The sequence below is a fragment of the Vicia villosa genome, unplaced genomic scaffold (genome assembly GCF_029867415.1).
Source record: "Vicia villosa cultivar HV-30 ecotype Madison, WI unplaced genomic scaffold, Vvil1.0 ctg.000327F_1_1, whole genome shotgun sequence".
NCBI classification, from domain to species: domain Eukaryota; kingdom Viridiplantae; phylum Streptophyta; class Magnoliopsida; order Fabales; family Fabaceae; genus Vicia; species Vicia villosa.
Window position 1 is genome coordinate 86,630 of NW_026705147.1, and position 12,998 is coordinate 99,627.

General features: G+C 31.9%; 1 protein-coding gene and 1 long non-coding RNA gene across 5 annotated transcripts; one reads left to right on the plus strand and one right to left on the minus strand.

The window, feature by feature from the left end:
* Positions 1 to 4,489: 4,489 nt before the first annotated feature.
* LOC131626884 (uncharacterized) lies at positions 4,490 to 8,270 on the minus strand. Of its 4 annotated transcripts, XR_009291340.1 has the most exons (7): positions 7,578 to 8,270; positions 7,358 to 7,469; positions 7,163 to 7,237; positions 5,790 to 5,837; positions 5,623 to 5,706; positions 5,431 to 5,489; positions 4,490 to 5,024 (listed from the first exon to the last, which is right to left on the minus strand). It is a non-coding gene; the product is annotated as an uncharacterized LOC131626884 (long non-coding RNA). The 4 variants fall into 4 exon arrangements; XR_009291341.1 differs by lacking the exon at positions 5,790 to 5,837; XR_009291339.1 differs by lacking the exon at positions 5,431 to 5,489.
* A 172-nt stretch (positions 8,271 to 8,442) lies between these two features.
* LOC131626870 (zinc finger BED domain-containing protein RICESLEEPER 2-like) lies at positions 8,443 to 9,606 on the plus strand. The gene is made up of 2 exons (XM_058897706.1): positions 8,443 to 9,036; positions 9,121 to 9,606. Exons 1-2 carry the CDS (start codon positions 8,443 to 8,445, stop codon positions 9,604 to 9,606), a joined length of 1,080 nt encoding a protein of 359 aa, XP_058753689.1.
* The last annotated feature ends 3,392 nt before the right edge of the window (positions 9,607 to 12,998 follow it).

The window sequence follows — 12,998 nt, forward strand, 5'->3', positions numbered from 1 at the left end:
CAAGAAAGCTCTTGGGTCGAATTGATCTCGCTTAAGATCAAGGAGAGAGAAGATAAATAATCAACATTAAATTTAGTTTGTTTGTTCATTGCTTTAACTTCCCTGGTGATAATAATTTGTAAAGAAATAAAAACTATCTCAATTCCCGTTTGGAATTGGGGGCAGACGTAGTCGTAGCAAGGACAAACGATGAACTGCCGAAACAAAACCTTGCGTTATTCTTTCCATACTTCTCTACTATTTGCTATGGATATTGGTTCACAATTGTTAATTAGAAAATTAGTCTAAGTGTTAAATTGTAATACAAAACTGTTTTTGTTTAGAGAACTGTAATTGTCAAATCGAAATTGGAGTTCACAATCGACCACACTTAAATTACATTGACTTGTTAACTATTGCACGCCAAGTGTTTGTTAATTTGTTTGTGTAATAAATTGTTTGCACAACACGTGTTTGATAAATTTCCTCAGCAAATTTATTGATCTTATTCTCATTGGAAGTAGGTGATTAAGTATATCCATTCAAACGAAAAAGCTTTTGAAAAACATAATTGATTATATTTTTCAAACTCTTTAGAGTATCAACTGTCTTCGTGGTTGTGGAATATCTAATCCTACCAATAGCGGTTCGGAATAGACGAAAGTCGATTTCGAGATACTTCCGTTAGTCAAAATTTTTAAAATCACTTTGAAATCTCTATTGATCTATTCACCCCCTCTAGCTCATTAGCTTATCATCTAACAGTAGGAGGATTGTCGAGGGATTCTGAAGCATTCACCCTAGACGCCCGTGAAGACGAGGTTCGGCTTGTGCTAGATAGCGATTTCGAGCCCGTCTAACACGAGTGAGATCCCTCCAGGTCGATTAAAATAGGCGTCAGATTTCCTTTAGAAGTGAGAAATACATTAATTGAGTGTCTCCAAGATAATACTTACCTCTTTATTGTAACCCCGTACGAGATGCCCGACATCAATACCAGTGTGGTATGCCACTAGTTGAACATGAACAAAAAAGATCATTACGTAGCCCATCGCCAGAGGAAAGAATCTCCATAAAAAGATGATGCCACTACTAGTATGGATAAAGGCCTATTGGACGCTCGGTTCATTTCCAAGGCTAAATATATTAAATGGTTATCTGATTTCGTGTTGGTGAATAAGGCCTCAGGGAAATAGAGGATGTGTGTTGAATATACAGATCTTAACAGGACCTGCCCGAAAGATTTTTATTTGCTCATAAACATTGATAAATTAGTAAACAATTATGCGGGGTATCGATTACTTTCATTCATTGACACCTATTTGGAATATAATCATATACCTATGTACGGACTTGACCAGATAAAGACTGCTTTTATGACCGAGCAAGTCAATTATCAATACAATATCACACCCTTTTAGATTAAAGAATGCTTGCACGACTTGCCAAATAATGGTGAAAAATATCTTCCAGGAAGAATTAGGAGAGACGCTGGAAGTATTCATGAATAATATGTGTCGAGGCCGGCCAAAAATCGCACCATCGAGCGCATTGCATGCTCGAGGTACTTCAAAATCGCCACCGATCTTTAATCATTCCAAAAGGAAAGGGAAAATATTGAATAAAACCTACAAATAGGGCTGGCAACAAACCAAACCAACTCAAACATAGTTCGAAACTGGATTCGGTAACTAAATCGTTGAACTTGGTTCATGAACCAAATGAGCTGAGTATGAGCCAAAAACCAAGTTCGTTAATTAAATGAGCTGAACTTGAACTACGTATAGTTCGACTCGTTAGGTTCATGAGTCAACTCGGTTATATATATATATATATATATATATATATATATATATATATATATATATATATATATATATGGCATATCATATGAGAATGCCATATTTATATGAGAATGTGAGAATGAATCTGAACCATTGAATTTTAAAATAAATGGTAGAGATTATGAATGAATCTTTTTTTCTCTCTCCTACATCATTTATTTTAATAATGGAGGAGAGAGAAAAAAAATATTCACACATAATCTCCACCATTTATTTTAAAATCCAATGGTTCAGATTCATTCTCACATTCTCATATAAAAAAGTCATTCTCATATGATATATATGTATATATATATATATATATATATATATATATATATATATATATATATATATATATATATATATATATATATATATATATATATATATATATATATATATATATAGATTATGTTTTTAAATTATATATCTTAACAGTATCATATAAAAATATTAATGTATAGATTTTAACCCTTTAACTTATCAAATTAAATATTTTAAAAAATACTGCTAACTTTTTTTTTTTACACAAAAAAAAACTTCTATTCTAATTTAGTAAAACAACACGTACATGTGACTTTTAACATACCATTTTATTTTTTTTAAACTACCACTTAAAAAATAACGCTTTTTAAATATTGTAGCATTTATCTATAGTTTAATTTAGGGTTAATAGTAGTTTACCCCCTGTAATATGAGCGTGTTTCGGTTTATCCCCCACCGTTGCCAAAGGCAGGTTTAGGTACCAGTTTTTTTGAAAAAACCGTTGCCAAAAGGTATAGAGGGGGAAAAGAAAAATTCGCTAACATTACAGAGGTTAATTACTATTAACCCTTTAATTTATATCCTTTTATATTCTATTTTGACTTTATTATCATTAACTATTTTTAAGTTTTTAAATATTCACATTTGCTAATGTTCCATTTTCCAAAATCAAAACCTTTAGTCTTCTTTTTAGGTTTTAGAGAATTTCTTCATCATTCGTTCTCTAACTCTTCAGTCTTTATTCTCTATTCTAGGAAAAAATCTAGTCTCTTTCCTAGATTCCATTCAAAATAATACCCATCTAATTTGTTTCTAATATCATCAAAATTTCATCTCTACATTACCTGTCATCCAGATTCAACAGCGTTTGTTAGTAGAGTTAAATATTATTTCCTCATTATCTGATTGTGTTTAGTAGCTTTATCATTTTTTACCGTGTTCCGAATATGTTCTTCGTAGAATAAACTATAGCTTTGTTATGAAGATTTTATTCTATTACTTTGTTCTGTATCTGTTCTTCCAGAATCTTTTTTTTTTGGAATAAACTAAATAGATAACTATGTTTTGAGGATTTTCTGTTTGAAAATTTTAATAATTTTTTAATGGAACTTGTGGCTTTATTTTTTTTATTGTAGAGATGTCATATAGTACCTCACTTGAATCATTTGGAGGTTCACCACCAAAAGATGGAGAAGAATGCCAAAATTTATTGAATCCTATCATTGATTTAGATGCAAATACAAATCAAGAGCCAGTAACAAATGAATCAACACCATCAACAGCAAATGAAGTTGTGAATGAAGAAAATGTTGAGAGCAGTGACATTATTATTCAAGGGTCCAAGAGGAAGAAAACTTCTCTAGTTTGGGATCACTTCAAAAAAGTGGAATCAAAGAATGGAAAGAATGGCAATGTTTACACTGTAAAAAGAATTATGTTGTTGTTGCTAGTGGATCAAGTAGTCATTTGATGAGACATTTAAAATAGATTTGTCATGTTTACAAGAAGCTAGCAGCACAACAAAAAAATTAAATTTTCAGCCATCAAAAAGCATGATTGATGAGAAGCTTTCTGGACCGCTACTTATGAACGTAGGGGCTAAGTATGACCATGAAAGACAACGAGAAGCCACTGCTCATTGGATTATGATGCATGAACATGCATTTAGTATTGTTGAAGAAGAAGGTTTTCTTTTTATGATGAAATGTTCTAATATTTCATATGAGAAAATTAGTCGAAAAGCATTGAAGAATGATTGCATTGCTGTTTATGAAGCTGAAAGAAAAAAGTTGAAGTCTACTTTGAGGAAAGTAAATACACTACAAGAAAATTGGCAAATTGCGACGGTTGGTTTTGGCTGGTTACGACGGTTTGAACCGCCACAAATGTCAAGGTGCGACGGTTGCATAATTGTCGCAGAAACGTGTGTCGCCAGGGTGTACTGCGAAGGTTGCAAAAACCGCCACTCCAACCGTCGTTATCAACCGCGACGGGTAAAAAACTGTCATAAATTGTAAGTAGCGACAGTTGCACACCGTCGTGAATTTCACTTCGATTTTTTTTCAATTCGAGTTGCGACAGTTTCAAACGGTCGTGAATTTTATTTGGTGTTTAGTCCTCAATGCTATTTGGGACGGTTTAAAACTAACGGAGGTTTATAACCCCCGCTAAATTTATTAATTTAGTAAAAAAAAATCAGAATGTCAACAAACTTTATTCAACATAATTCCTTAAGCCAAATAGACCGTAAGGGACACACTCTATATCTTCTTATTTTCTTAAACAAGCTACTAACTTAAAAAAGAAAGTCAATTAATAATTTATACTAACATTCAAGAATTTTAAGAATATAACTATAGCTTAAGGAAGAGTAGAGCAAATCCTGAAATAATCTCCACATGAATTAAAAAAATATAACAGAATCAAGGTAATATACCTTTTATGAAACAGATCATAGGTTGATGGTAACATAAACATGTACATCCTAAATCTACAATTGAACACATAAAACAATTCTCAAAATGAAAACCACTTTAAAGAATGGAATTCCAAACAAAACCACTCTAAGGTGAATAGCCCATCCTTAAATTTGATGAAAAGCATGTGAATTTAAGTTTAATCTTTCCACATATCTGCAAAACTCATGAGGCTCCATTGGATTTTCCATCTCATGCCTTTTCCTCCTTGTCTTTGCTTTGACCTTCGTTGCAAACGTTCCAGCCTTTTTCTTCCTCTACAAAGCTCAAATCTACAACAACTGACATAAAAGGGTTAAAACACAAACAAGATTTAGTTATTTTCAGTACAAAACTAGAGAAATTAAGAGTGCAAAATTAAGAGCATGTAGGTTGGTGCCTGGTTTGGTGACACATAGAATGAATTCTCATACAGAGTTGGACCTCCAAAGCTGCCACCTAATATTTTATTTGGGTTCAAGCAGAATCGTGAACCAACCTAAGCAAATATTTGCACAAATAGGTAAATGGAAATTTTAGGAATTGACAAATAAAAATATAAATCGATATAAAACCAATTATTCACTACTTGTCTAGACAAAAAAAGCATCTCACACATCAACAAGCTCAGGATTGTTAAATTCAACAATAGATTAAAAAAAAGCATCTCAGACATCACTCAAGCTTACTCATCTAACTTTACCACCATTGAGCTTAGTCATCTAACTTTACCATCATCAAGGTCCCGTTAAATATTTACAAAACAATTTAACTTTCATATTAAGATACACTAAAAAAATGAGAAAAACATAGAACAAAAATGTGAAGCTTGCCCTTTCTTCAACTTTTCTAATTGCAACAGTTTCTAATCTGATCAAATTCACTAGTCTATTTTGAATTCTCACCCTCTGATTTATTTCATTTGCTTTTCATGCATTTCCTCACGTGCTCAACTTCTAACATTCTATAAACAAAACATTCAGATTGCAAGTAGATTTGACAAAACTAAAGCATATCAATGCTAACAGTTCATATTTTTACTTTTAGGAAAAGAATATGCTAAGATCTAGAACAAAGGATATAGTCAAATAGATTACCTTAAGAGTGCTTCATAAAAGCATGTCCTTTTTGTTAGTCATTCCAATAAGCAGAACATTGTTGAGTGATTCCACGCCATCTATCTACACACCAAATAAGGTAAAGACAATCTAATGAATAGTTAAGTTTATTTGAAAAACACTTCCAAACCACTACAAAAACTCACCAAACATTTTCACAGTGGCAAATTTTCTTTAGTCTATAGGCAATCTGTCTATATAAAAAAGAAAACATACCAATATCACAAAGAGATTTATAAAAGTTAAATAACTCATGGTTGTATACATATTCTTCAAAAACCACAAAAAGAAGGAAAGATATATGAAAATAATATTCAAAAAGTTTGGTGTGGCAATGAGTCTTTATAGAATGCAAAAATGATACATGTAAACTTCTACATAAGGCATCCACTAGCAGCACTATATTTATAACATTAAGCCTACATAATATTAGAGATATCTTTTTTAGTCAATTTTCACTATCTTCGTCTTTATATACAATTCTATTGAGTTGAATGAGATTAAAAGAAAGTAATCTAACTACCTTAATCTAACTACTATCAAAATAAAAGAGAAACATAACCAAGTATTAAGCAAAGTGGTGCCTATATATTTTGGGTAAATTTTTTTTACAAAAAGTCTCCCATTATCCAAATATTAGTCTCAAACAGTCATAAAGAAACTAAGATCATTAACCAAGCACATCTAGATATCATATTTATACACTTATAAGACAAAATTCATTTAACAGAATCATCATTACCTCAAATATAGTCAAAATTATCATAAAATCAAAACAATTGCTAATTGTCACTTGATATTAAAATTAGCATTTGGCCATGAAAGTTTTAAGTTATAAGTAGATTTCAACTAATATGATTATGTTTTGTTGGTTCTTGTTCCTATACTTTTGAAATAATTGGTACAAAAAATGTTAGATTAGCTTAACAAGGTTCAAAACATGAGGAGCATAAAACAATATCTATGTTTGTTATGTTAATAAATAGTTTAAAATTATTATCAAACTGCATAATCAAACTTGATAAACAAAAGTTCTATGCTAAAATAAGAAACAAAAGTTTGCAATGAGTTCTAAATACTTATCAACTCAAAAGTGATTCTTTGGTGTTTTATTTGGCCTTTGAGAGTGACTAAACACGATAGTTCTGCACCCACAAATTTTAACTGCACTCACACCAAACCTCTATCTTACAAAGAACCTAAATAGCACAACTCAGCTCCCTCCCTGCTTTTCCAGACAACTACTATGAAAAAAAGAGAACAGACCAATCTTCATCAAGCAAAATAACACTCTCTAAAGCTTAACACAACTACCACCATTTGTTAATTAGCATTAAGTTACATAGATTGGATAAAACCTATATATGAAATAATTTATTATGATTTAAGTACAATCATCTTTACACATATAGCCCATGGTCTACTGGCATTCAACAGGAATTTGTAATAACTAAAGCTTTTACCGATGGTAACTTTGAGAATTAAAGTGATCTTGCACAGAAAAATAACTAAAGCTTACCTTGTTGCTAAATCCAACACAAAATAGTAGATACATCGGGTCGAATGTATCTCATAGCATCAAGTATTGTCATGCCTATTAAAAAAGAAGCACAACATTTTCAAAATAAAATAATATTTGAGGACTAGAATGAATGGGAACATAAAACATTTAAGATAAAGAGAAAATGTTTGATTAAAAGTGAAGTTTAATTACCTAGTTTTTTTATATGTTAGAGATGTAACAGAGGAAATAATCACTGTAGTCCTGTGCAGAACACTTCATCAGCACTCATCATTTGCTCCATTGATATTGAACATTCAACGACCTGAACAAGTTCATGTTACCAAATTAAGTCACAAGAACATCATAATTCAACAAAATAATTAAGTGCACTTAAACACAAATTGAAATTGAAACCTGGAAATTGAAATACCTTCAAATTGTAATCGAAACATGAAAATTGAAATCAAAACATGGAAACTGAAATCGAAACTGGAATATGTAGTGAGTAGTAAATCGAAATCGAAAACGAAATTGATATTCAAACCAAAATTGAAACAAGGAAATATAGTGCATGTCAAATTGAAACCGAAACCTAAGGAACAATAAATCGAAATGGAAATTAGAAATGCAATGAGTGGAAAATCAAAATAAATATCAAAACGAGGGTGAGATGTGATAGAAGAGTTATGTTTTTCGATTATGGGATTTGAGATTAACAAGAATAACCATGTCAGGGGTTTTTCAATTTTAGAGAAAATAGAATGTGATTTAAAATTTAGGGAAAATAAGGGTTTTCAGGATTAAAGGGAAAATGAAAATTAAATGGGAAATGAAAGCGCGAGAACGAAAGTGGTGTTTATCTTGGAGGTGGAATTTCAAAGGTGAAGGGGCAGTTTAAACAACTGACGCCATGTGTTCTAGAAGGAAAATCGTAGTGAATGAGTGCGGCTGTTGAGAAACCGTCAGGGATATTAGTGTGAGGGCGGTTAAGGAACGGTCGCGAGATTTGGTATGTTAACGAAAATGGTTCAAGGGCAGTTTTGGAACTGTCACGGGCCTACTTTCTAAGTTTTGGAACTGTCGCGGGCCTACTTTCTACACAGGCTTCTCTATTTTTATAGAAATAGTTTAGGCAGTTGTCCGTAAGTGTCGTGACAACGGTCGCTGATATTAAGTTAGGGCAGTTTTTAAGCAAAGGTCGCAATCCAAGTGTCCCAAACCACCAAAATTCTTGTAGTGATAAGATTTGCTTGACCACAAATTTATGGAAGTCAAAAAATCAGAAGATATAATACATGGTGTTAACTGGCCATTTCATTGATGCTGACTGGGTTTTGCAGAAACGCATCCTTAGTTTTGTTCATGTTCCTCCTCCTCGGCGTGGTGTTGATATTGCTGATGCAATCTTCAAATGTCTTAAAGATTGGGGCATTGAAAATAAAATATTTAGTGTGTCGGTGGATAATGCACTCTACAATGATAGATGTTTGAAAGAGTTAAAAGTTTTGATTTTAAGGCACCGAAAGTTAGTGTTAAATGGAAAGTTATTTCATGTGCGTTGTTGTGCACATATACTAAACTTGCTTATTCAAGATGGTATTGGGAAAATAGCAAAAATAGTTGAAAACGTGCGTGAAAGTGTGAAGTTCATCAATCACTCTGAAGCAAGGTTGCAAACATTCTCACAAATAGTTCAACAACTAAAGCTTAGTGGTAAAAAATTAATTCTTGATTGCCCTACTCGTTGGAACTCCACTTATCAAATGTTGTCAGTTGCAATGCAGTTTAAAGAAGTCTTCCCTCGTTTTCAAGATCGAGAACCAAGCTATACGATTCTTCCAAATGATGATGATTGGGAAAAGGTTGAAAAAGTTTCTAAGTTTCTAGAGGTATTTAATGTTGTTACAAATATTATTTCTGGTAGTGAATATCCAACTGCTAACTTATATCTTGCTGAGGTGTTTTGAATCAAGCTAGTTTTAGATCAAGCTATCGATGATGAATCTGATTTTATGAAAGAAATGGCAGAAGCGATGAAGGAAAAATTTGACAAATATTGGAGTCAATGTAATCTTGTTATGTCCCTTGCTTCTGTTTTGGACCCTAGGATCAAAATGATGGGTGTTAACATGTGTTTTCCCTTAATTTATTCGAAAGATGAAGCTAGAAAAAATATAGAAAATGTGTGTATTGCTCTTGATGACATGTATAAAGAGTATGTTGATCTACCTAGTGAGCATAGTGAAGAAGGATCTAGTAGAACTATTGTTGATCAAAATGGGCTTATTTTGGAGCCACAAAAATCCTCAGGGTGGTCATTGTTAATGAATTATGTTGAAGAGCAACAAGTAATTCCTGCTGTAAAATCGGAAATTGAAGAGTACTTGAATGAACCAACTTACAAACCAAAAAAGATAATGGTCACATGTCATTTTGTGCCTTGGAATGGTGGAAATTGAATAGTGAAAAATATAGTGTTGTCCCGTATGGCAGCAGATGTTCTTACCATTCCAATATCTACGGTGGCTTCGGAGTCAACTTTTAGTGCCGGAGGGAGAGTTATTAATTCATTTCGAGCTTCTTTAAATTCAACTACTGTCGAAGCTTTAATTTGTGGTGGTGATTGACTTCGAATATTGCATGGAATTAGGAACAAACCTAAGGTAATATGCTCTCTTTTGATTATTAAGTATAATATAAACTTTTAAAATTAGTACTGATAATTTATTAAAACTAACTTATAACTTATTCTTTTCATTGATAGGTGGAGCAAGTGCAAACAGAAATTACATTACTCCCTTGAAGTTATAATTACTTTAATTTAGGTGATTATGCTTTCAATTTATGTTTTGGATGTTTTGTTTTGCAACTGTCATATTTATAGGTGTCTACTGTCTAATTTTATTTGACTGGAATTAAGGTAAATGAAAAGTCTGAATAGTGTGTAACAAGGGAAACCATTGCAAATGATTCATTTTATCATGATGATGAAAACTATGGTGGAATAGAATAGCATGACATGATAATTTTTTGTTAGTATTGCAATATATAAATTTAATTGGTTAGAAAAATATCCTTTTATTTTGCAGGTTGTCTCTTTTGTAGTAACTATGGCATCTTTCATTTTGCAAGTTGTCTCTTTTGTAGTAACTATGGCACCATGGCAGTAAAGCTTTCACAATAGCATGTTAAGAGTCCCACATCGGACAATATATGGCCTGAACATGTCCTTATAAGTGGGGGCAATCCTCACCCTACAAGCCGGTTTTGTAGGGTTGAGTTAGGCCAAACCCACACTTCTTAACATGGTATCAGAGCCTGGTTTAAGATCCGGTGGGCCACCTTCTATGGTTTCCGCTATCGGGCCACCCGCCATTTATTTCCACGCTCCAGTTGTCTAGTCCTGGGCGTGAGGGGGTGTGTTAAGAGTCCCACATCGGACAATATATGGCCTGAACATGTCCTTATAAGTGGGGGCAATCCTCACCCTACAAGCCGGTTTTGTAGGGTTGAGTTAGGCCAAACCCACACTTCTTAACATGCGTTTTTTTTTGTTGAAGACATAGCAGAATTTGCTAATGAAGGTTGGGTGGTGTAATCATTTTATATTCTATGGTGTGAATGTTATAATATTTTATTAAAAGTTCTAAGGTTCCTAAAGACTTAGATAAAATTGTAGGACAAAGTTAAATTCCAATTGAATAGTTTATGAATTAGAGTTTTAAATGTATCTTTTGAAAGATTGGTATTTCACAGTTTTTTATGTTGTAGTTGTAGATCTTTGGATGAAAATTTAAATCTAATTTCATAACTTTTATTTTAATTCAATATTTTTATTTTAAAATTTTTTAACTTAAAATGCCAAATATAAAAAAAAATTAAAAAAAATTACTTTTAAGTTCGTGAAACAAACGAATTGAACCTAACTAGCCGAATCGATTAGTTTGTAAACTTTAAACGAGTCGAGTTTGAGCATAAAAAAAAGTTCGTATCGAACTCGAGTCGAGTTTCGAGCTGAACATATTCTTATCGAGTCGAGTCGAGCTAAGACGAGTTCGACTCAACTCGACTCATTTTCAGCCCTACCTACAAATGAAAAGAAATGATTGTCGCAGCCACGAGTGGGTTCGGGAGTCGATTATGCAATGGGAAGATATTAGCACCCATCACATCCATCGTACTCGATGAGACCCATTGTGTTAGTTTATGAATGAGTGTTAGCGTGATGTTTGCGTTCTTCTACTTATTATACGAGAAAAAGAGAAATAATGGGTTTTAGTTTTTTATTATTGTGTTCGCCAAGACATCGCATCTTGTGCATATGTATTCCCTCGTGCAATGGGAAAGTCAGAGCATTTGTAGTTCGGGGTAAAAAACTATGAGTTTGTTGGTTGATTTTAGAAGGGATGTTTAGTGAACATTTTAAGCATATGTGCGTTCCTATGGCGTTGTTCACCCAATATATTCAAAAGGATTTGCTTCTAATCATCGCTTGAGTAAAAACAATCTTTGCGGACTTTTAGTAAATGTTTGAGCATATGTGTTCTCCTAGCGCGTATTTACCCAAGATATTCAAAAGGAAGCAAGTCCAATTGTCACTTGTTTTCCTTGTTTAATTAGTGTGTTTAAATCCAAAATCAAGGTATTCAAGAGGTGTGCTCCCACTGTCACTTGATATTTCTTATTTGATTTTTAAAATAAATAAAAAATTGAAAACCACTTGGTGTCGACCAAAGTTTATTGAATTAAATTGAGAAAATTGGCTTGAGTTTGAGATGAAGTGAAAAATCGACTTGATGTTGATCAAGCATTTTATTTCTTGAGAAAGATTGGTTTTAATGAACAATAAAATTATGCATTTTAATGAATAATAAAAATAAAATAAAATAAAAATCAAGTAATTCATTATTAAAATAAAATCCATAATATTTTTCAAGGTAAATAATAAGGTTGAAATTAAAAGAAAACACGTGATATAGGGATGTATATAACAATGTTTTGTCTATTGGACTCAAATCATAATAGCAAACTAACTATAATCTAAAAAAAAAAAAAACTTTTCTTTAATAAAAGGAATAAAAGAAAAATAAAACATTAGGGAAACTATCGCCCTACCCTTAATTTTTAAAATAAAAAAAATAAGGAAATATAAAAATGAATATGACTCTGTTTGATAAGATATGTTTTCGAACATAACTCATATGATAATTTAGACCCGTTTGGTAATGGTCTTTTCATCACGAGTTTATAGCTTATTTTACTAGCTTATAGCTTATTTTCGAAATGCTATTTTAAATAGCGTTTTAGCTTATATCTTATAGCTTATTATTTTTTCTTCCTTTTTTATCCTTATTATTTTAATTAATATCATTTTTTAACCCTTGTAATTTATTTTAATTTAAAATAAAATAATTATATATTAAATATCTTTTATTCATTTTATATTTATAAGATAATTCAACCGTTAATTTTACCAAACACTTCAATTAGCTTATAAGCTATCAGTCTCAATCATCCCCTATAAACTATAAGCCATCAGTCATAAAATATAAGCTATCAGCTAACTTATCAATTAACCGCTATTTTTGTCAAACAGACCCTATAAAATAATTCTTAATTATTCCAACCCTGGAAATAATTTCACAAATTTTAAAAAAAACTTTTTAAGAAAAATAGGACAAACACATTTTTTACTTCCCAGAACTCCATTCTCCAGCACTTTATCTCATAATACACTCCCTCTCCAATTATAACAAAACACAACATTATCTCTCAAATGAGAGACACACAGAAAAAAACAACAAATAAATTTCTTACATTCAATCTCTCTTAAGCAAATAAACATGGCAGC

Coding starts and splice junctions, on each gene's coding strand:
- LOC131626870 (XM_058897706.1), top strand. CDS start 8,443: ATGGTGTTAACTGGCCATTTCATTGATGCTGACTGGGTTTTGCAGAAA. Junction 9,037..9,120: donor AAGTTTCTAAGTTTCTAGAG/GTATTTAATGTT, acceptor TTTTGAATCAAG/CTAGTTTTAGATCAAGCTAT.